Raw genomic sequence first — 22253 nt, forward strand, 5'->3', positions numbered from 1 at the left:
ATAAAGTTATTGGTGAAATGTGTCTTTTCTTTTATGGAAAAAACTAAACAGACCTTTTGGCTAACCCAATACATGTAGGTATCAGCCTTGTGGCAATGTTGAGATGATTGAAGAATGCAATTTATGTAAAGTCCTTGGTTCACTGCAGTTAAATAATGTAATCCATGTAAAGTCTTTAGTTCACTGCCAAGCATAAAAAATTCCTCAATAAAGGTTGATGGCTATGTCATCATAATGGCATTATCATAATGGCAGTAACATTATCATTATTGTTATTGTTTTAGTTACTACAGTCACTCTCCTCCTCCAGATATTGTATAATGCCAATGTTTTCATTGTAATTAACTCTGATAGGTTAAAGCAGTGATTTTTAACCTTTTTCATCTCATGGTACACATAAACTAATTACTAAAATTCTATGGCACACCAAAAAGTACATTTTTCTGCAGATCTGACAAAAAAGATATAATTTTGATTCATTCATACCAGACAACGATTGTTGCATTGGCTGTTGTACTTTTTTATTTTGACAATCTAAGGGAAAAGAGGTCAGTGCCCTAAGTAGTCAGGTATTGCAGTTTTTAAAATTCTTGGGGCACACAGGTTGAAAATCACTGAATTAAAGAATTCTTTCTTCCGGTCAATTCTTCCAGACAATTGTCTGGTATTTTCCTTAAAAACTTTTGTTATTGTGTAGCAAAATACATATATAGAAAAGTACAGAAGGTATAAATGTACAGCTTGTAATAGATTGTTAAATGAACACCTGTAACGGCAGCCCAAGTTAAGAAACTGAGCATTGACAGGACTCCAGGAGCTCATTGCGTGCCCTTCCTGATCACAGTCCTTTCTCTTACACCTAGGTTTTATATAATCACTTTACAGTAAACTACAGTTTACTGTAAAAATCTGATTTTACAGTAAACTGCTTTTTTTGCTTTTCTGTATAGTTTTTGCCACCTCTGTTTATATCTTTAAGGGAAATTGTTTAGTTTTGGTCAGTTTTTTTCAACACTGTGTAAGTGGAATAATGTATGTATTCTTTTGTGTCTGGCTTCATTTGCTGAATATTTTTTCTAAAATTCTTGCATATTATAACTATCAGTAATCTTCATTTCCATTGCTATTTAGAATTTCATTGTTAAGAATATTCCTCTATCAGATCTAACATTGATGAGAATTTGGGTTATTTACAGCTTTGGGCTATTATGAATAATTCTATCAGGCACATTCTTGTATGTATTCTGGAATAACATGTGAGGGATTTTTTTTTAATATATACACAGGATTTCTGGGTAATGAAGTCACAGTCACTTTTTATAAGTCTAATAGCAAAGAACATTGCAAAATGACAAACACTGTAAGAGGTGTTAATCTTACCTCTTGGTTAGAACCATTGGTTGGCCATATTTCTGCCAAGGGGGGTGCCCAAAAGGGTAGTTCAGATCGTTGGGGACAGAAGCAGGACATGATGAGAGTTACATAGGATGGAAAGTGGTCAATATTTAGTTGAAGGGTTAGAATGTTTCCAGTAAGGAAATCTGTGAGGATATTTAGTATCCTTTATGGCTTGGAGTCAAGCAGTTTCAGAAATTTACTAATGTTGTTTACACTGTTGTCCTTTAGGTGAATCCACCACAGTGGTTTATGTTTTCTCTACATTATGGAGGAGACATTTGGGTGAATGAGGGGATGGTTGACTGATCCTTGGACATACAGTAATAAAAAAGTAAACAGCTCTTGTAGGACAGATTTCCTTATGTCCATTCTAAGAAGAAGGGAGGTATTAACACTGTGTCTAAAGAGAAGGAAAAAGAACCTTGTTAAAAATGGAGATTGGGGAAAGAAACATTTTGTTCAGCCCAATTAAAGACTCTACATCTGCTACAAACAATGTGGCTATAAGAAGACTGTGGTGTAGCCTAACAAGCCAAGGCAATTTGGGTTTCTTTGCATATAATTGTACAAAATGTGCTCTAGGGGGCCAGTGTGCTATAATCAAACGTGGATAGTTGAAGAATGGTGTCTGTGTGTGCCATCACATGATCCCTCCGCCGAGGCGCCGTGCCAGGATAGCTATGTGAATTGTTCTCCATGTGCCCTGGCTAATCTCAGAGGGCAGGAGGGTTTATGGCTTGCTGTGTGTGTGTGTGTGTGTGTGTGTGTGTGTCCCTATCTGAGAAAGCTGAAAACTTGAAGATTAAGTATTAGTGGCATTGTGTCAATCTTATAAGAAAATAGTTATTTTAAAGTATTTGGATACCAAATTAAGATCCATCAGGGTAATGAGGGAAGGATTGAGGAATTACTGTTTTCATTTGGGGATCCTGCAGATAGGGTTGTTTTTACATCTGGCATGTGCTTTCCACGTAGAATAAAGTAGTATTTGTGACAAGCTGTATTTAAGGATGCTTTTAACATGCAGAACAAAAATTAAATTTGCTTGCTATTATGATTTGTGCTGGATGTGGGAATTTGTACACTGTTGTTTCCATAGACCTAAAACTAATTTGTAATTCACTGTAGATGTAAGTACCTTATTGACTTGATTTCTCGTATTATTTCTGAATGGTCCTTGAATGTATGGAATTGGTAATGGTTTTTGTGCTGTTGCTATTATGCCTTTCCTGGAAAACAAAGTGAGCTTTTTATGCTTGAGTAAACACATTGAGGCATTATGAAGCTGCCAGACTCTGAACAATTGGCATAAGCTTAATTATTCAAATATGTGGCTCTTTTGAATGGCTTTTGTGTCAGCTAATGCTTTAGTACAGCCAGCATAAAGACATTTCAATACCTTTCCTTAAGAATCTCAACTGTATGAAATCTCAACTGTATGATTAAAGAAACCCAAAGGATTAGTTCTTTTGTGAGCACCTTAATTATAATATACAGCTAATTGGTAGCATTCATTTTAGAAGATTCATAGTTCATTTTATTTAAAAATATCTTGTTGTTGTTTATGCACTTTCCTTATCACCTAGCATACCTTTTTCCTGTGTTTTCTTCCTGTTTGTCAACATGCACACATCTTTTTTATGTAGTGTACCTACAATCTTGTTTCCTTTAAAAATTATATTTGCATTGTAAATCTTTTTCAAGTACTATAGTCTTTATAGTAACTGTTTTTATTGCTTGCTTAATATCAAATTATTAACATGCTATTCATGTCCCTTATTTGACATGCATATTTTCCATTTTGTACTCATAATATGAAGACATATCATATATCATAGCTTGTTTTTCTTTCAGTAATATTAGAAGGACAGTGTTCAAAAGTATCATTATGTTAGTGGATGTGAAAAATTATGTTCTATGGATTGCCCAGTTGCTTTCCAGATGATGGAGCCTTTAACAGACTGATAGTTGCCAGAGAGGAGAGAGGTTGGAGGACTGGGTGGAAGAGGTGAAGTGACTGAGAAGTACAGATTTGTAGTTACAAAACAGTCATGGGGATGCAAAGTACAGCATTGGGAATATAGTGAGTAATACTGTAATAACTATATATGGTGCCAGGTGGGTACTGGAAGTAATCAGGGGGATCACTTTGTAAAGTATATGTTGGTCTAACCACTATGCTGTACACCTAAAACTAATACAAAATAATATTAAATGTAAAATAATTTAAAAATTAAAAAAAATAAATAAAACACTAGAAAAACACCAAAAAACTTCCACAAAAGATGGTGCTTTCTTTTTGATCATGGAAGTATACAATTCCTTTTACCAAATAAATAAATTAAATAAAAAATAATGTGAAATATAAGGGTCCTTCAAAATTATTATTCACAGTATCCTGTTATCTTAGAGACTTTTTCCTGTATAAACTCAGTTTCTATTTTTTTAGCAAAATAGTAGACATAAATAATTTTTAAAAACCCGACAAACCATGAGTGTGACAGTGAATAGTAGCCTCTTGCTTTTGAGAGCCCTCATCTCTTAGCTGTTTCTACTGACATTGGCCTTCACTTGCTAAGCGGCTTGCTTATAATTTATTTATTTTTTTCACTTTAAAGTTTTCTATTGATTCACTTCTATAGAAGATGAGATTTAGCATTTACCAAATTTTTCGGACTGTCAGACACACCAGACCATAAGACGCACCTGGGTTTTAGAGGAGGAAAATGGGAAAAAAATTTTGAAGCAAAAATTGGTAAAATATTTAATAATATAAATAACAGGCCGCCCACCCCTGCCCTGTGAGCCAGGCATGCTACATTCGGACTGTAAGACGCACCCCTTCCCCCTAGAAAAATTTGGGGTGGGGGAATGTGCCTTATAGTCCTAAAAATACGGTCGTTTCCCTCCCATCCTTCAATATTGACATAAAATAAATTTTGGCTTTACCAATATATAGATAGTAAAGTATAATGACTGTAAGTATTCATAACCAGATCTTATGTTGGGATTATATCTTTTTATACTTTATATTTTTTCCAGAAATTTCAAACTCTTTTCCATCTTGCTTTGTTTTCCTTATTCCTGTTTCTAATAAATTACCAAACAGATCACCTCACTATTTCCAAACACATCAGATAATTTATCAAATGTGTTTTTATTTTTATTTTATGCTCAAAACTTTCTTCTGGGAGCCTCCATATTTTCTCCATTGTGGACTGGCTGCTGTTAGGGCCTTTTGGCTGACATCTTGGAATTTCCTTTGGCATTTTATCCTGGGCATTGCCTTTGTCTCTCTGTTTTATTGACTCTCTGATTTTGTCTGATTTCTGGGTCTCAGATCTTAGTCCTTTAAATTCCACATTTTGGTGGATTTCTGAGAAAGGTGTATGGAAAATATATTTTTAGAGAAAAGCATGTCTGAAAATGTCTTTCATCTGTCATTTCTGTCATTTCATCTTTATTCTGTCATATTTGATTGGCAGTTTAGTTGAATATGCAGTTCTAGGTTAGGAATTTTTTTTTCTTACATTTTGAAGGCATTGCTCCATTGCCTTCTCACTTTCAAGGTTGTTCTTGAATCCAGTGCCACTCTGATTCCCAGTTCTTTGCTGTGATTCCCCGCCTGCCATACCCAGATCTTGGGAAACAGAAATCTCTTCTTTCTGGAGTTCTGAAACTCTACAACATTCCTCAGTACCTGTTTTCATTCATTTCCTTGGCCCTGTTGTGGGCTCTTTCAAACTGGAAATGTGTGTTCTGCAGTAGCCTGTATTCTCTATCTTTGGATACCTATTGGTTGAAGTATATAGTACCTTGTAGACTGACCCTCTAATTTTCCCATTTTTTTCTTTCTCCCATTTCTTCATCTCTGTCTTTTTGTTAACTTTGTATCTTAACTTTTGTTTTCACTTCTTTTATTGGAATCTTTTATTGATGCTACAATAATTTATAATTTCTAAGGGCTTATTGTTTTTATGGCATTATGTTGCTTTATCTCTTATTTCTCTGAGGGCATTAATTATATTTTGGGTTGATGAAGTTTTTTCTGTTCTCTACATCATATTTGTTTCTTTTGGGGTGTGTGTGCTTGCACACTTTTCTTTCTTGCATGTTGGGGACCTTCATGTGTCTGGAGAAATGGCTCTCTTTAAATGAGAGATGCACTTGAAGGGAAAAAAAGATTGGAAACTGTGTACATGGGAGGGGCTTATAACATCTCTATGGTACATAGAGATGGTACATCTCTATATGGGACATCTCTATGGTATTATCTGCATCTGTCTGTCCTGTCTGGGAGCCTCGCTATAGTGAAAGGTAGGTGGGATTTCATTGAGCAGGTTTTGACTCAGTCTCTCTGTTTTTAGTAGGGTGGCTTACCCCTGCTCTGAGCTATGCTGAGAGTCAGCTCTTCCAGAAGAGAAATTTCGTCTCCTGCCTTGTTATAAACAGTAGAGAAGAGAATATGGGGACCTAACTATTCTTTTCGTATATTTTTTTTCCAACCAGTTCCTTTTCCTTCAGAGGTACCTGGACCTAATTTCTTATTGTCTACTCCACATAACTTAAATTTCAGCTTTGTTTGTTTCTTTTGTTAGTTACTGTTTATTCATTTGTTTTCTAGCTTCAAGGGTTTTATTGCATATCTAGTTTGCATTGTCCTCTTACTTGTATTTATGAGTTTATTCCATATTTTTGTCTGTATAAATTATTTTAATGTCATTTTTGTACATTTAAAAACTTTTAAAGAGTGTGGGGGAGAAAAGGAATGTGCTCTACCTGCCATGGTTAATGGAAATATTAGTGTGGGCTCTTTTTTAGATTAGTCAAAATAATTTTTTCCATGACACATTTGTGGGATATTTGTGTGTTTTGTGATATGCAGTAATGCCTTTTAAAACACCTTTAAAATATTTATTCTAATTTTCATATATGTCTATTTAACATTGCAGATTTTTAAAAATTCTCATTTGAGAGAGAGGTGATGGTAGAGAGAGAGGGAAACATCGATGTGAGAGAAACATTGATCGGTTGCCTCCTGTATGTGCTCCGACTGGGGATGAACCCTCAACTAGGAATGTGCCCTGATCAGGAGTTGAACTGGTGGCCTTTTGGTGTGTGGGACAGTGCTCCAACCTGCTCCAGCCAACTGAGTCACACCAGCCAGAGCAACGTTGCAGATTTATTGGGTGGGCCAAAAAGTCTGTATGATTTTTTTCTGTAAAATAAAAGACATATTGTTCATTTTCACCAATAATTTTATTGATTTGGATATTTTGAGTATGTCAGCTGTCTCCCATGTTGTATAACATTTATTGTTCTCAGTTAATGTCTCAATTTGATCACTGTTAGGTTCAACTGGTCTGCCCAATCATGGACCATCATCCAGTGAGAAATCTCCAGCATGAGACTTCCCAAACCACTTTTGACACATTCAATCAGTCACAGTACCTTCTCCATTTTTGCACAAATCTTTTTTTGCATTTCAGTTATGTTCTTACCTTTCTTGAAAGAATAAAGCATAAATATGTCAAAAATGTGTATTTTCTTCCATCTTCAATATTAAAATGGCTGAATATAAATTCACCAATCTTGATTTTTTTTTTAAAATGCACACTGATATGACAGCTGTTGCATACAATCTAACAAAATTGTTTTGAATGAAGTTAAAAAACAACTAAGCGCTACTAGAGCCATCTTACAGAGAAAACCAAACGAACTTTTTGGCCAACAAAATAACAACAGTTTTCATAAGTAGAAAATGTGACCACCTACTAGTTAGCTTATATTCTCAGTAAGTTACTTACTCATTTTTTAAATTTTTAGATTTTGAGATGACTATAGGTTCATAAGGAAGTTGCAAAAGTAGAACAAAGACCTCTTTTGTACCCAGCTTATCCCAGTGGTAACATCTTCATACAACTATAGTACAGTATCAAAATCAGGAAATTGACATTGGTGCCATTGTCACTAATTTTTAAAGAACATATTGTTTTAAATTTCATATTAGACAAAAAGTTTATGTTACAAATATATGTGAGACCTTTGTGAAACTGTTTTGTCTTACAGCAATTTTTCCAGCTAGTCAAATTACGAAAGCTTGGACTTAGTGATAATGAAATTCAGCGGCTCCCTCCAGAAATAGCAAACTTCATGCAGCTGGTGGAACTGGATGTCTCTCGAAATGGTAAGAAGAAGATTCCAGTTGAATTGTCCATTTGTCTCTTCTGATGCCAGGGGAGATTTTTAATAAATGTAACTGGGTAAATGTTATTGGAGGTACTTTTCCTGATGGTTATGGGAAAGCTATGTGTAAATCCTAGGATGAAATTAATTCCATTATTGCATAGTTTAGTCAACTTACAGGTATTTAACAAAAACTTTTCATAACACAGTTTTTAAATGGTAACTTTTTCAAAGTAGGTTCAGGCTGACTCATAGAGTTAGAGTGTTATCTGAGAAATTTTGTTATCTAAGTCCCTCATTTTACCGATTGTGACTTTGAGGGCTGGTAGTGTGGTCTTTTGTCTGGTATTTAGGGGCTGCTGAGGGGAGGGGAAACTGCCCTGGGCAACAGCTCGCTTCTCTCACTGTGGCGTGCTCCTGTGAGAATCTGTCTCCTACAGTGAACAGACCTGCTTGCTGTTCAGGCATCTTCTGCCAGTTTAATTTATTTCTAATTAGGCCACTGGTGAGCTTGCCCCCTGGAGTTTGTGGCATATTTGTGAGTTTATTTTGATTTCCAGATTTTACTATAATGTTGCTTGTTTTCATCGAACATTCTAATAGGATATTTGTGTCCTGTTTAACCTTTCACTTATAAATGAGTTCCCTGGATTAACCTCGTGTTTGCTGCCCTCAGAGCACTCCCTGCCTGGATTGGCAACCTGCTTGTTATCGCATATGTGATTAATTACTTTTAGTTAAAGTGGCAGATCCCAGTGGTCCTGTCTTAAATGATGGCATTCAGTTCTTGCAAGGGCTCGGGTGTAATTTCCTCTGGAATTATTCATAAAAATGATAATCCTTGTCTTTCTCTCATATCACATACCTGTTTGTTTTTCCTTTCCTATAAAAATCTCTACATTTCTTCTCAGTGAACATTGGGTCTGGATCTTTCAGTCTCATTTCTTCCACAGAAACTTCAAGGCCCAGATACAGTGTTTTTTGGTGGTCATTGTGACAAGGCAGCAGTGATAATCAGTACTTGATTGAAAACATGATGAAATAAAAAGGATTGTACACCCCACTTTCAACAGGTTTTAAATTGCTGTCATCTGTAACCTCCCATAAATTGGAAACTGTCTTTTGGCTAAGCTATGTGTTTCTTGACATAGGATCTACTTTTATTTTTCATGAGAATTATTTCCTACCTTGAGCTACTGGAAAAAATGGAAAAATATTTGTTTTGGGGGCATGTTTTACAGAGGCTTGTTTAGTTGCATAGGACCCACCTCTGCTTAGGTTGAGGGGATGTGATGGTAGGGGTGGGGTTGGAGCTGCATTCCCAAAGCACTGGTGTGGAGCTCACATCTGACATCACCTCAGGGTTTCGTGGCCTGTCTGCTGTTGTGTGTCTGTTTCTGTTGGTGGGTGCTCCCTCCTTCCCTGCTCACCTGCCTGGAACTGGCCTCTCCAGAACCAGTGTGTTGTGGTCTTTTTCCATGTACATTTTCGCTTCTGTGCCTGCTTTGGCATCTGTTTGATAAATTTCTTGGTGAGGAATTTGTCAAACAGATTATCTTTTTAAGCCAATCATAAACTATAAGCCACAGGTTGCTGGACACTCAAAAGAGTGGCTGTCCTGGGACAGGGGTGGCAAGTAGTACAAAGCATGGCTCCACCCCTCAGCACAGACTTGGTTGGTTCATGACCAGTTTCCCTTAACACTGGAGTGTTATTTAGAGTAGAAATCAGAGGCCAGAATTGCTTCTAAGGCTATTCTGTATCGCATGTTTCTAAGGAATACATAACTCAAACTGTTCTTTCTTGCCTTAGCCATTATCTCAGTTATCAAGGGTAGCTGGCTTTGCAAGGAAGCTGTGACGTTGTAAAATGGTCACTGAAATCATACAATCTGAAGAAATAAAATAGCAATTTGGAGAGGGCATGAAAAAGGAAAATAAGCAGGTGTCCAGAAATACTTGAGAAAGAGACATATTAGCTTTAGTTATTTGTGGGGAGAGAAAACATAGAGCTGGAAGGTTCCCAGTTGCATTATTAACTCTAATGGGATGGGATGCTCTGTAGAAAGCCAGCATTGTCAGTCGCCGCTTTTACCAGTTCCCATATCAACTATTTCTTTTCAAACATTCATACTTAGAAAGAAGGACTACCTGTATCTGTGTGTATTTATACCTTCCAGCATGTTGATAAGAGAAGCTAAGCTTCTGCAGAAGTCAGTGTCGGGACACAAAAAAGTGTTCTGTCCCTGGGGCCCCTGTCCTCTTTTTTCAACTCATCCTCATCTTTTGCTGTTCCTTCTGCATGTGGTAGAGTTCTGTGGGGGCTCCTGCAGGTCTTGCACCTTTTCTCTCAGGCCCTTTTAGAAATGCTGAGGGGGAGTTGACTGTGCCTTTCCACTACCAGCAGAACCTTGCTCCAGCTCAGTAGCATGATGATGTATATGTTTTTTTTTGCGGGGGGGGCGGTGAAGGGCACAGTGGGCAGCATGGAAGAGGATGGCAGTTCGGGGCTTTCTTAAGGTTGTGAAAAAACTGCAGTGATGACAGAGCAGAACAAGATCACTGTTTATTCTAACCAACAGGAACATGGGTCTTCGGCTGTTTCCAGGTCAGGCAAATCTTACTGTGCTTTACCTCACTTTTTTTTTAATAGATAAAAATCTCATTGATGTGAATTTCCTAGGCAACTGAGTAGGTAAATAAAAGTCACAAAGTCGATATATAGACTTCCGGCAAGATGGAGGCATAGGTGGATGCACCGTACCTCCTCGCACAACCAAGATTAGAACAACAACAATTTACAGCTAGAATAACACTCAGAACTGATAGAGGATTTATCTGAATGGAAGTCGGACAGCCAAGAAGTTGAAGTAGACCCGTACATCCAGACTGGTAGGAAAGGACGAGCAGGGTGGGTGCGGGTTGGTGGTGCGCGGAGGTCGGGGAAAACTTGGCGCGAAATTGGTGGCGCGAAAACCATTGGTGGGCAAGAACGCAGCAGTGGTCCCTGAGTATGCAAGCTGCGGCTGGCGGACCCAGTGAGGCGGTGATTGTGCACCAGGGCAGAGCTCGCAGCCCAGGATCCCAGAGAAGGGACTGAGATCCCAGGAGAACGGAACTACCGCCATTGTTTCCTCCCATCCCCACTCCCGCCCCCATTCCCTCCCCCACATATAATGTCACAATCTAGCGACTGGGGTGCCCAGCCCCGGTGAACACCTGAGGCTCCGCCCCTCACCGTAACAAGAGTGACCAGGACAAAAAAAAAGAGCGATGGCTCAAATAGAAGAACAAATCAGTGCCCCAGAACTCATCCTTTTGAGCGACCAAGAAATAGCTAATCTATCAGATGCACAGTTCAAAACACTGGTGATCAGAAAGCTCACAGAATTGGTTGATTTTGGGCGCAAATTAGATGAAAAGATGCAGGTTACCATAAAAGAGATGCAGGAAGATACACGGAGGAGAGCCAATAGTGAAGGGAAGGAAACTGGGTCTCAAAACAGTGGACCAGAAGGAAGGTAGAATCAACCAAGTAGGAAAGCATGATGAAATAAGAATTAAAAAAAATGAGGAGAAGCTTAAGAGCATCTAGGACATCTTTAAACATTCCAGTATCCGAATTATAGGGGTACCAGAAGGGGAAGGGGAAAAGCAACAAATTGAGCGTGTATTTAAACAAATAATAAAGGAGAACTTCCCCAATCTGGCAAAAGAAATAGTCTTCCAAGAAATCCAGGAAGCTCAGAGAGCCCCAAAGAAGTTGGACCCAAGAAGAAACACACCAAGGCACATCATAATTACATTAGCCAAGGTAAAAACGAAGGAGAGAATTCTAGAAGCAGCAAGAGATAAGGGGACAGTAACCTACAAAGGAGTTCCCATCAGACTGTCAGCTGATTTCTCAAAAGAGACCTTACAGGCAAGAAGAGGCTGGAAAGAAATATTCCAAGTCATGAAAGTCAAGGACCTACATCCCAGATTGCTCTATCCAGCAAAGCTCTCATTTAGAATGGAAGGGCAGATAAAGTGCTTCTCAGATAAGGTCAAGTTAAAGGAGTTCATCATCACCAAGCCCTTACTTTATGAAATGCTAAAGGGACTTATCTAAGAAAAGAAGATAAAGAAAAAAACATGTGTAGTAAAAGGACAGCAAACTCACAATTATTAATAACCACACCTAAAGCAAAACCAAAAGAAACTAAGCAAACAACTAGAACAGGAACAGAACCACAGAAATGGAGGTCACATGGAGGGTTAGCAACAGGGGGCTGGGAGGAGGAGAGAGGGGGGAAAGGTATAGAGAATAAGTAGCATAGAATGTAGGTTGAAAATAGATAGGGGGAAATGTAGAAGCTAAAGAACTCATAAGTATGACACATGGACATGAACTAAAGGTGGGGAATATGGGTGGGAGAGGGAGTACAGGGTGGAGGGGAGAGAAGGGGGGAAATGGGACAACTGTAATAGCATAATCAATAAAATATATTTTTAAAAAAGTCACAAAGTCTGAAGTCTGAGAGTCAGTGTGAGAACCCCTATTTTGTGTGGGTACAGGCATTGGCAAGGGTTTGGAGCCCGGGTCTGGAGGCCTGTATGAGCCTGTAGTCTTCTTTTGTACCAGTTGAGCTGCCCACTCCACAATCAGAGGTGGTTTCTTTGAGTCCCTGCCCAGGGCTATAGCCAGGTTGGCCCTTGCATGGTAGGACCTTTATTTCCTGATGTAGGAATTAAGCATTGCTTGACCATGGAGGAGGAAGGCAGGGTGTTGGTGTCATATCACTCAAGTCCATTGCATCAGTGGTTGTCAAATTTGAACATGCAATGAATTATCATAAGGTGTTGTTAAAATGCGATTCTGATGCAGTAGGCCTGGAGGGAGGCTTGAGTTTCTCTGCGTTGTTGAGAATCTCCTAGAGGATGCTGACCCTGCTGGTCCACTGAACACAGAGTAGCAGAATGTTAGATATCACCCACAAGTCCCCTGTGTGTGGTCGTGAGCACAAACTCACTCTGCTTCTGGCACCCTGTATCTTCTCAGGGGGAACATGGGAAGCTGTAGAGCTGACCTAAGCTCAAGTTGGCTTTGATTCTAGGAGCAAAATTAGACCTTTTTTGATGTCCCTTGCTCAAATGATGGAAAAAGACAAGTTTGTGTCCCCCGCCCCCAAATCTGTGAATGAGAGAATTTTTTACAGTCTCATTTCCTAGGCCAAGAAGAGCTGCCAAGACCTCCAAACCCTGAAGTTGTGGCTTTGTTTTCTGATTTTTCAGGCACAAAGTCAAGGGAATTGTGTGTTGTGTTAAAAAAGAGAAGACTGTGCTTTGGGAGAGAGGGTAGTGCTTACTGGTTATATATAGGCTGCGGGGATCTTTTCTGAGATAAAAGTAGGTTTGGGGTGAGCACAGTGTGTACAGTTTTGTTCCCAGGATGGGCAGATGTGCTCTGCAGAGAAGACTCTTGTGGGAGCCCAAGCTCTGCCACTTACCACCCGCTGATTTTGGACAGGCCCCACCTGACAGAACTGGGCCTTGCTCTGTGGACAAAGCCCTGCTTCCTCACAAACCAGTGAGAGGTGATGAATGTGACAAATTTCTCATGCAAATAGCTAAAATATATATGTAATGAAAGAGACCAAGTGTTTTGCTTTAATACAGATTGAAGGATGGAGTATTCATATCTGAATATGCTGTTAAAATATCCTAAAAAGCATGTAGGTTTGCATTAAGGTCTGAGTTGCATCTGCCTGAAAGCCCGGACTTTGTCTTTCTCTGCTCACCAATTCTTGGCTGTGTTAAGCAAATGATTCTGGGTGTGTGAGAAGAGTTAATACCCCATAGTACTATCTTGTTATCCAAAAATCTAGGGCAGACTTCCTTAATGCATAATTAATCCTGCCCAAAGGCTTAGTAATGTGAATTTTATAGTCTATACTGTAATTTGACTTACATCATAGTACTGTATCATTATCCATTTAGTTCAGTTTTTCCCAAAGTGTAAGGCACACACCACTGGTACTGCTAGAGATGATTTTAAATGACATTGCAAAACAGCAGTTTTTAATATAGAATCCTAGTGGGAAAGGTGCCCTTTAAAAATTATTCCTTTTGGTTGCCTTCTGTAAAAGTTAAAAACACTATATTATATTTATTGTTACATTTATCATATGTATATTGGGGTGATAGTTCTTATTTATGTTAATGATTTAAGGAAATTTGCTTCCTTTAAAAATAAATCTCACTCAAAATTTTAAAAGGTGGTTTAAAAGAATGAGGTAAATGATACAGAATACACATGCTATACCACGAGTAGGGCAAAAATTGTGAAGGTGGAACAGGGATGGCTGAAGTTAGGGGAGCACTGATTGGTAATATCATATTATGCCAATGAGGTCATGAGTTTATTTCACACATGGTGCAAGTAGTATTGCATTCAGAAAAACATGGCCAGAGTGTGTGCACTCTGGCTAATTATTTTGCAAATTTGCATTAACAGGAAACTAAAAGATAGTTTTAGTACAAATCATCCCTAGCAACAGGCCAACCCTTCAGAGTTAGTGGATGAACAGCCTGTCTACCAGTAGGGTTATCATCCTGCAAAGTCTGGAGGCTAGACTTTGATTAAGACCTGGGTTAATTGGTTTCTGTCCATCCATGATCAGTGTTGGTGGTGTGTAGCTGTGGGTTGTTTAATGAAATCTAAAGCCAGTTTTGAAGGCTGCCAAAATGACCTTGTATAAGTTCTGGTATGCCCTGGAAAAAAAACTTTCTAGCAAGCAGTAAATCCAGTGTAAATTAGAAGTCATCCTACGAGTTATGAACAGTTTAGCTTTTTTTTTTTTTTAAATCGCTACATATACCCATGCCACAAGTGGGCAGAAGCCAGTTTTTACCCATGCAGACTTCTTACTGGCCACAGTCCAGCCATTGTTCTCTCCTTTCTCACTGCCTAATTTGAGCCCAAGTTTAGTGCTCCGTTTAGCACGCTGCTCCAGTGACTGGACTTAATATTGTAGGAGATAAGTCTGTGTCTGTTAAAATATCACAGGAGACATCCAGTGAAGCAAAGCCCTACTGTGCCACTCTACCTTATGGTTGGAGAGCTAAATAGTTTCCAACCCAGAATTTGCTTTCTTGCCTTTGCAAGTACTGCTACTGCCCTGTTATGAGCCCTTTCTCTGTCTTAACTTTTACCTTCTCTTTTTTCAGGAATAGGGGTTCATATAGAAAAAATAGTACCTTCTACTCACATTTTAATTCCAGGTAGTACTAATTATTTTTAAAGTGGAGATGGAAAGAGTGTGGACTTCTGTGATATTTTCTAATCACCTTTCTGTGCTACAGTTTTTCCAGGGAGCATTGGTTTCTGTACATCTTCACATCTATATATTGTGAACACTGAACACTGAAAAGGTGGGAAAAATCTTTACAAATACATCCTTCCTTGCCTTTCTTTTGAACTGTATAAAGAAGCATCAATGATATTTTAGCAAATAAAACTGAAAATCCGTACAACTTAATGTTACAAATTGTTAAATCAAAAGGGAAATTCTTAAAACAGTCTCTACTCCAAATGTTCTTGGAACTCTTTCCACCTTGTAGTATATTATTTTGCTTTTCTTCAGACCGGTAATTTCACTTGCTGGAGTGGACTTGTTTAAAAAACAAGCAAACATTATTTAATGCCCACTTAGATAAATAAGCCAGGACACTGAAGATCTTACGTTATTCAAAATCTGCCTCAGATAGCAATTTCAAAAAAATATAAACTACTTTTATTATGTGAATATGGTTAATTTTATGAGAACTATCATGACTGTGCTGAATAAGCTGTAGGTTCATATAACTTTCTCTCCTGCCTTTTTTTTTAATTAGCAGTTTTGTAATAGAGACGAAACCTCTGAATTTGAGAACAACACCTCTGAATATATTTTTTAGGTCAACAAGCTCTTCAGTTAGTCCTAGGTTCTCTAAAAGCTTTGTCTATTTTAAGTAGCTCCTTATCTTCCTCCCCCCTCCCCCCACTTCATTTATTCACTTAGTCTTTACATGTTATGTGTTCTTTGTTAAATGATGAATATTCCAAAATAATGGTGGATTTGCACAGAATAAGATAAGGTAGAGAAACAAGAATAACTGTAGTGGCATCTCCTGAAATAAAACAAAACCCCAACATGTGGGATGACAGTTTTTGCTCATTTTTTAATTGGCCATTTCAAGTAGGTATTGGTTTGAAAGTTCCCAACTCTGAAAGTGATTGAGAATGAGCAGCCATAGTGCTTCATTTTGATTTTGAGGTCACCTATTTTGTCATGTGAATCTGACTTGAGCCGAGTGATGCTGAGCCTCCAGGCAGCTGAAGCCTGATGGCATCTCTTTGTCAGGATGGTGACAGCAGCATGCTGCTCTGACTGCAGACAGTGCTCTGAGCTTATTTCGCTAGAAAAGACACATAGTAGGAAAGGAACGAAGGAGCCAAGAGGGAAAGAGTGAATGGGGACAGTACTAAGACCTATAACCTGAGTATTACATATAGAAATGATTTGATTTTTAAATTAGTTTCATAACTGTTGAATAAATCCTCAATCTCTCCTATCTACTTAAAGCTAATGAATTATGATTCTGAATTCTTACTCATTTTGAAAAAGCCTTGGACCCTTACCTTTGAAAAAAAGCCTCCGTTATTGACAGTATTTCAGAATTATTATTTTTTACTGAAAGCAAACTTTATTGAACAATTACTATATTTGTGTAAGGCTCTTTACTGAACTCTTCTGTCCTTCAAGGAGGTAAATCTGCAGGTACAACGGACATGTGTAAAGAACCACACAGTGACACCTATTGTATGTCATGTAAATAAAGTGCTCAGGGTGTGAAGAGAGGTGTCAGGAACTGGAACTGATTTGAAATAGGCCTGAAGAAGGAGTTGGGGCACTTTTGGTTTAAGGTTGAAATCAGGGAGTCTTTAAAAATTCTCATACTTCAGTTGCAAATTTGGAGGGAGTTAATGAGTAGAATGCTTAACTGAGGGAGTTAATGAATAGAATCCTTAACTGGGGCACTTTTGGTTTGAGGTTGAAATCAGGTAGTCTTTAAAAATTCTCATACTTTAGTAGCAAATTTGGAGGGAGTTAATGAGTAGAATCCTTGACTAAGTGTCAATAACAGTCCTTCCAATTGTTATTGGAAATTTTTTTCCAACTGTTTGTAATAGAATTCCAGAGTCAACAGTGTCACAGAAATGCAGGTATCTCAGTGCTTGTCTGAGATATTCACTGGAAATTTTAAGATTTATCAAAAAATCAAAGAAGCACCCAATACACAACAATAAGAACTAAAATTATATGAATTGTCATAGGATTTTTTCTTTTTTTTTTCTTGTATAGCTGGTTACTACTATGTTATAAAGAATTTGCTCTGATGGATGAAATACTAAACTATTTGCTTTAGTCAAGGTAGACTATTGATTTTTATTATTTTTATTTTTTTATTTTTTTAAAGATTTTATTAATTTATTTTTAGAGAGGGAAGGGAGTGAGATAGAGAGAGAGAGAAACATCAATGTGTGGTTGCTGGGGGTCATGGCCTGCAACCCAGGCATGTACCCTGACTGGGAATCGAACCTGCGACACTTTGGTTTGCAGCTCGCTCTCAATCCACTGAGCTACACCAGCCAGGGACTATTGATTTTTGAAAATGCATAAATCTGATGGGCTCAACACAATGAGGAACTTTATTATTGCTCAACTTATAGTCCAGTGTGTGTGTGTGCGTGCGTGCATGTGCGTGCGTGTGTCGAGCAGGGAGTGTAGAATGGGAAGGTGGTTGGTTGATGAGAGGCTGTGCTCTACAGTCAGGAATCCAGGCTTCTTTCCTTCTTGTGGTGCCACATTCTCATTCTGTGATTGGACTCCAAGGTCCTTGTGGGAGGGGGAGAAATGGGGGTGTTGTGCATAGGTGATTTTTATGGGTCATGACAGAAGTGGGGTACATCATATCCATCTGTGTTCAACTGGCCAATTTTATGTCCTCAACTTAAGTGAAAGGTCCTGGGAAATGCAGTTAAGTATTTGTACATGAAGAAGAGAACCTGGCTGTTGGTGAGACACTAACATCATCTGTTGCAGCTGGCATTAAATCAAATGCTGGAGTTGTATGACTTTATGTCACTGATCACACATAGGCTTAGTAAACACACACACACACACACACACACACACACACACACACACACACACACACACACAATTCCATTGCACTGTAACAGCCTTCTAGTGAGTGACACATTTATAGGAAATACAGATGCCTCCCCAAAGAGGACAGGGTAGCCTTCCTTGCCACATCTGCATGAGAATGTATAAAGCCAGACATAGATTAACATGATTGATGGACACCTATTTGCAAATAGTTAGCATAAAGCCTATGTAAGTATGCATGATTTTTTTTGAATATTTAGAAACTGATTTAAAGTATGCTTTGAAAATTAAAACTTTATGTTTGAGGAATGGCTGTTGAAGCATTTGCTCTAGAAGGCAGTATGCCATCATTAAAGGTTTTCAGGGCAGAATCAACATCTTGACAAGTTACTTAACTTCTCTGTGCCTTCCGTAAAATGGAGATTATAATAAGCACCTGCTTCATAGAATTATTATGACTCTTAAAGGAGACTGTGTATGTCAAGTACTTAGAATAGTATCTTGTACTCAATGAACAGCTCCTGTAATTAATCCTATTATTGTCTTTCGTTTTGGGTTATGAAGATCTTAATATGACTGTGAGAGTAAGAATACAGGGTGGGGGTGAGGACACAAGCAGATTCGAAGGAATAGTGGCACAGTGTGAGGGAGGTTGCTGCCTGAGATGATGTCTAGATAGTGAGTACCATACTCCAGGCATTGTGCTGTTTCATTAGGTCTCTGTTTTATCTAATCTATGTACTAATCCTGTGGTGGGTAGAAGCATCTCAGGAGGACTGATGAGGAAACTGAGTCTTGAAGAAGTTGTGATATACCCCCAAATCATACTTCTTCTAGGTGGAGCTGAAATAAGAAACCCAGAGTAGTGGCACTTTTAATTATTTTTGGAGCATATTAAAGATGATAAAGTTAGGGCTGATGGTTTTACTCTATGTTAGAGAAAGGATAGAGACAATATCATGACTAGGTACTCTTTGAGTCTGGTGATCAATACAGGGAAAAATCATTCTAAGACACTTAAAATTATAGAAACCTGCATAGTTAATGAATGGAACCACCTGTGGAAGAGGCACATCCTAAGATGTGGTTTGCAAATCCCATGGCCAGAAATGAAATATCATCTACTGAGAGAAGGTAGGGCTTTCTCAGTAAGCTCCAATGTAATACTTCTAAGGTCATTGTTGTGCCATCTTGACAACAGATAGGTGGGTTGCCAGAAGTGTAGAATAAGGGAAGTCAAAAATGAAGATTGTCCTGGGTTTTACCTTCGAAAGAAAAGTAAAGAGATTAGACAACATGAACGTCCCAGGTCTCTGGAAGCAGGTGTACTCTCTTATGAACATGACTTTGTCACTTCTAATTACTAATGATTAAGATCATCCCACATTCTTTTCTTTGGGTGTGAATATTCCCATGCACTGTGGTGGGTAGTTCATTCTCCATATGGACATTGAGGAGAGGCAATATGCTGATGTGTTGACATCAGTAACCAGTTCCCCTGGCATTCAGGTTGGTCACTTGAATTTTCTTAGTGTCACATATGTTTTTATATCCTCTGAACAGACTTGTCACCTGGCAACTTGATGACTCTCACCTGATTAACCCACCAAGGTTCATCTCACCAGTGAGGCTCCGTCTGGAGCAGCCAGCAGTTCCTCTCTTTGAACTGCTGCTTTGTAACATTGAGTAACACCAATTTAGCAAGTTTCCTTTTTTTCTTGATGCAGATAAAGTAAATTACATTTTACCTATCCTGAGAAGACTAGGAAGATATTAAGAGTACCTTGAGAAGGATAGAGAAATGAATTACTAAGATCATTGTCTTTCCCACTTAGGTTTTTTTAAAGCACATGCTTATTGTTGAAAATTAATAATAGTGAAACATAAAGAAACACTGTTGAACAACCAAGAGAACTATGTAAATCTTCATCATTAGAATTTTATAGGATGCTGATTCTGTACCACCTATGAGGCTAAACACTCCCTGTGTATTATCTCATTTAATCCTTAAACCATCTCTGAGAAGTAAGCTTGTGCCCTCTTATAGGTGAGAAAACTCAGTCTCAGGTTAAAACTTTGTCTTTGTTTGGCTGCATGGCTAGTGAGTAGTGAAGCTGGTGTTTGATCCCAGGTTTGTTAGGCTCCAAAATCACAATTCTGTCTTTCCAATATAAAAATTTTATATCCTACTACTTAGAAATAATCATTGTTAATGTTTCGTGTGTTTTGTTTGTTTTTTTTTAATTTTCATTAACTTATTCACAAAATTGGAAATATATACCACATAAATATCTCTACCTTTTATTCACTTAGGTTGTGAACATTTCCCACACCATTATTGTTAAACACTTAAATGTTTAAAAAAGGCTGACTGTTACACTAACTGTTACATTTTTGTCTTTGGCGAATATATAAATTGATCTATGAAGTTAACATCACTGGGAAGCTGTAGGTTTTGAAGGTAGGATTCGTAAAGATGGATAACCAACAAGATGGGAATTTCCAAAAGGATGTAACAAGTTAAAAGTCAACCAGTCAGAGTGAAAAAAGAGGTGAGTAAGCAGTTTAGAAGTCTCTATCCGATTTAGGATTCTTGAGTTGAAATAAAGTAGGGAGGCACAATTAGCCCCTTGGGCCATGTTGTAGAGGCATGTTCAGAAAGAATGTGGACAGAAGCAGACCAAGCATAAATGCTCAACTGCTTTTGAAGTACTGTGAAGCAGTCAGCTTCACAGTACTTGTTTACCTAATATACATTTTGTTTGTGAAGCTGCTGGGTAAAAGTACCATTACACATGAATAGTTGGTATCTTGAAGTATTTAACTTTGTTGTTCAACCTTTGTTTGATGGCACTGTACTATAAAATGTTAAAGAACAGGACTTCCATTCAGCAAGGCTGATGAGTGGTGGATCAAGATGAGCAAGTGGGTCTCAGCAAATTAGACAAAAGTGGGAGGACCAAGTGCCAATAACTTGACATACGTCCCCCGGAAAAGGCAGCCCAGAGCTGGGGGGAAACTGGAGTAATGCCAGAGGGGCCAAGGGGACTGAGATTGCTTGGCAGAGGCCTAAACTAAGTCAGAGGCAGCAAGACTTAATCAAGGGAACTGAATGAGTCATTGGTGCTCCTCAATTCTTCATCTAAATGGACTATGCTCTTTACTTCATGGTCTGTGTGTTTAACTGGCTAGAAACTGACAGTACCCAGCATGGCGAGGGCCTGGACCACTTCGAGGTTAGCCTTATGTTGAATAAGATGACATGGGAATGTGCTTTGTCATGATCACAAGGGAACACCCTGTTTCAAGAAGTGCCTGCTTGCCCCATGCTTCCCCCACCACACACACACACACACACACACTCACTCTCACTCTCTCTCTCTCTCTCTCTCCCTCCCTCCCTCCCTCCCTCCCTCCCTTCCTCCCTCCCTCCCTCCCTCCCTCCCTCTCTCTCTCTCTCCCTCTCTCTCTCTCTCTCTCTCTCTAGGTTCTCTATCCATGGGGCTTTGCACATTGGTAATTAGAGAGAAAAGGTAACTACAGCTGTTCCTCTACATCAACATTGCTGCTTTTGGCTTTTGTCATGCACTGGTCAGCCTTTAGGTTTGACCAGTAAGAGCATGTCAAAGAGATCTCCTTGAAGGTCTCTGGCATTTTCTGAGCAGATGCTTTAATCTTTAGAAGAGCCCTTTCCTACTGCCAGTTGCATTTATTCTTATCTCCAAAATCCTTCTTTGCTGTGCTAGCAACTGCTCTGACCTTTTTTTAGGGTTCCAAATGTTAAGAGATAACTCAAATGTTGCAAATAAAGGCAGCATTTTTCATTATGAAAAGTACAACAAAGCACTAGTGAAAGCTTGGCTGAATGTATGTTTCACTGAGATAAGGGAGATAAGAGCAGGCACAGATTTTTAGAATGAGTTGTAGTCATTTCTTGAATATTTACCCAGGCATTTGATTTCTGTGCTAGGAACCAGAGAGAGCAAGTCAGTTTAGTGATGGCTGTCAAGGGATGTAGAGTACAAGGGTGGAAGGACCAAATCCATCTGCGATGCCACGGTGGTAGGGGCTCCTGTTGTAGAGGTATAACTGGGAGACACCGAGGGTGGGGTTGTCTTGATTATTCCTGGGTAAAGGAGGAATATTAAGACTTCCTGGAAAAGATGACATTTACTCAAGCTCCGAGGAACTAGTAGCAGGTAGAGAAAGAAGTGTGGGAAGGACATATCTGGGCAGATGAAATGCCACGGATGTATGACTGAAGGTTTGAAATAGTGTGGTGAATTTGGGAAATACAAGGTGTTACTGGAGTACATGGCAAGAGATGGAGTTAGAGGGCAGTGAGATCATGGAGGGCCTGTGTGCTGAGTTAAGGAATGTTTCTTGAAAGCCGTGGGGTGCCATGAAAAGCTTTCCAGCAGGGGAGTGGCTCTGATGCCACCCTGGCACTAGCAGGGAGCCTGGAGTGGATTGA

At 38.8% G+C, this 22253-nt stretch overlaps 1 protein-coding gene across 1 annotated transcript in view; it reads left to right on the forward strand.

Moving 5' to 3' along the window:
* Window positions 1-22253, forward strand: part of LRRC1 (leucine rich repeat containing 1) — a 140030-nt gene that overhangs the window by 42894 nt on the left and 74883 nt on the right. Inside the window, exon 2 of the mRNA XM_045844096.1 lies at window positions 7468-7585. Coding sequence (XP_045700052.1) covers window positions 7468-7585 — 118 coding nt within the window. The remainder of the gene's footprint in view (window positions 1-7467; window positions 7586-22253) is intronic.

This window comes from Phyllostomus hastatus, unplaced genomic scaffold (assembly GCF_019186645.2).
Source record: "Phyllostomus hastatus isolate PE091 unplaced genomic scaffold, TTU_PhHast_1.1 phas_contig_40, whole genome shotgun sequence".
NCBI lineage: Eukaryota > Metazoa > Chordata > Mammalia > Chiroptera > Phyllostomidae > Phyllostomus > Phyllostomus hastatus.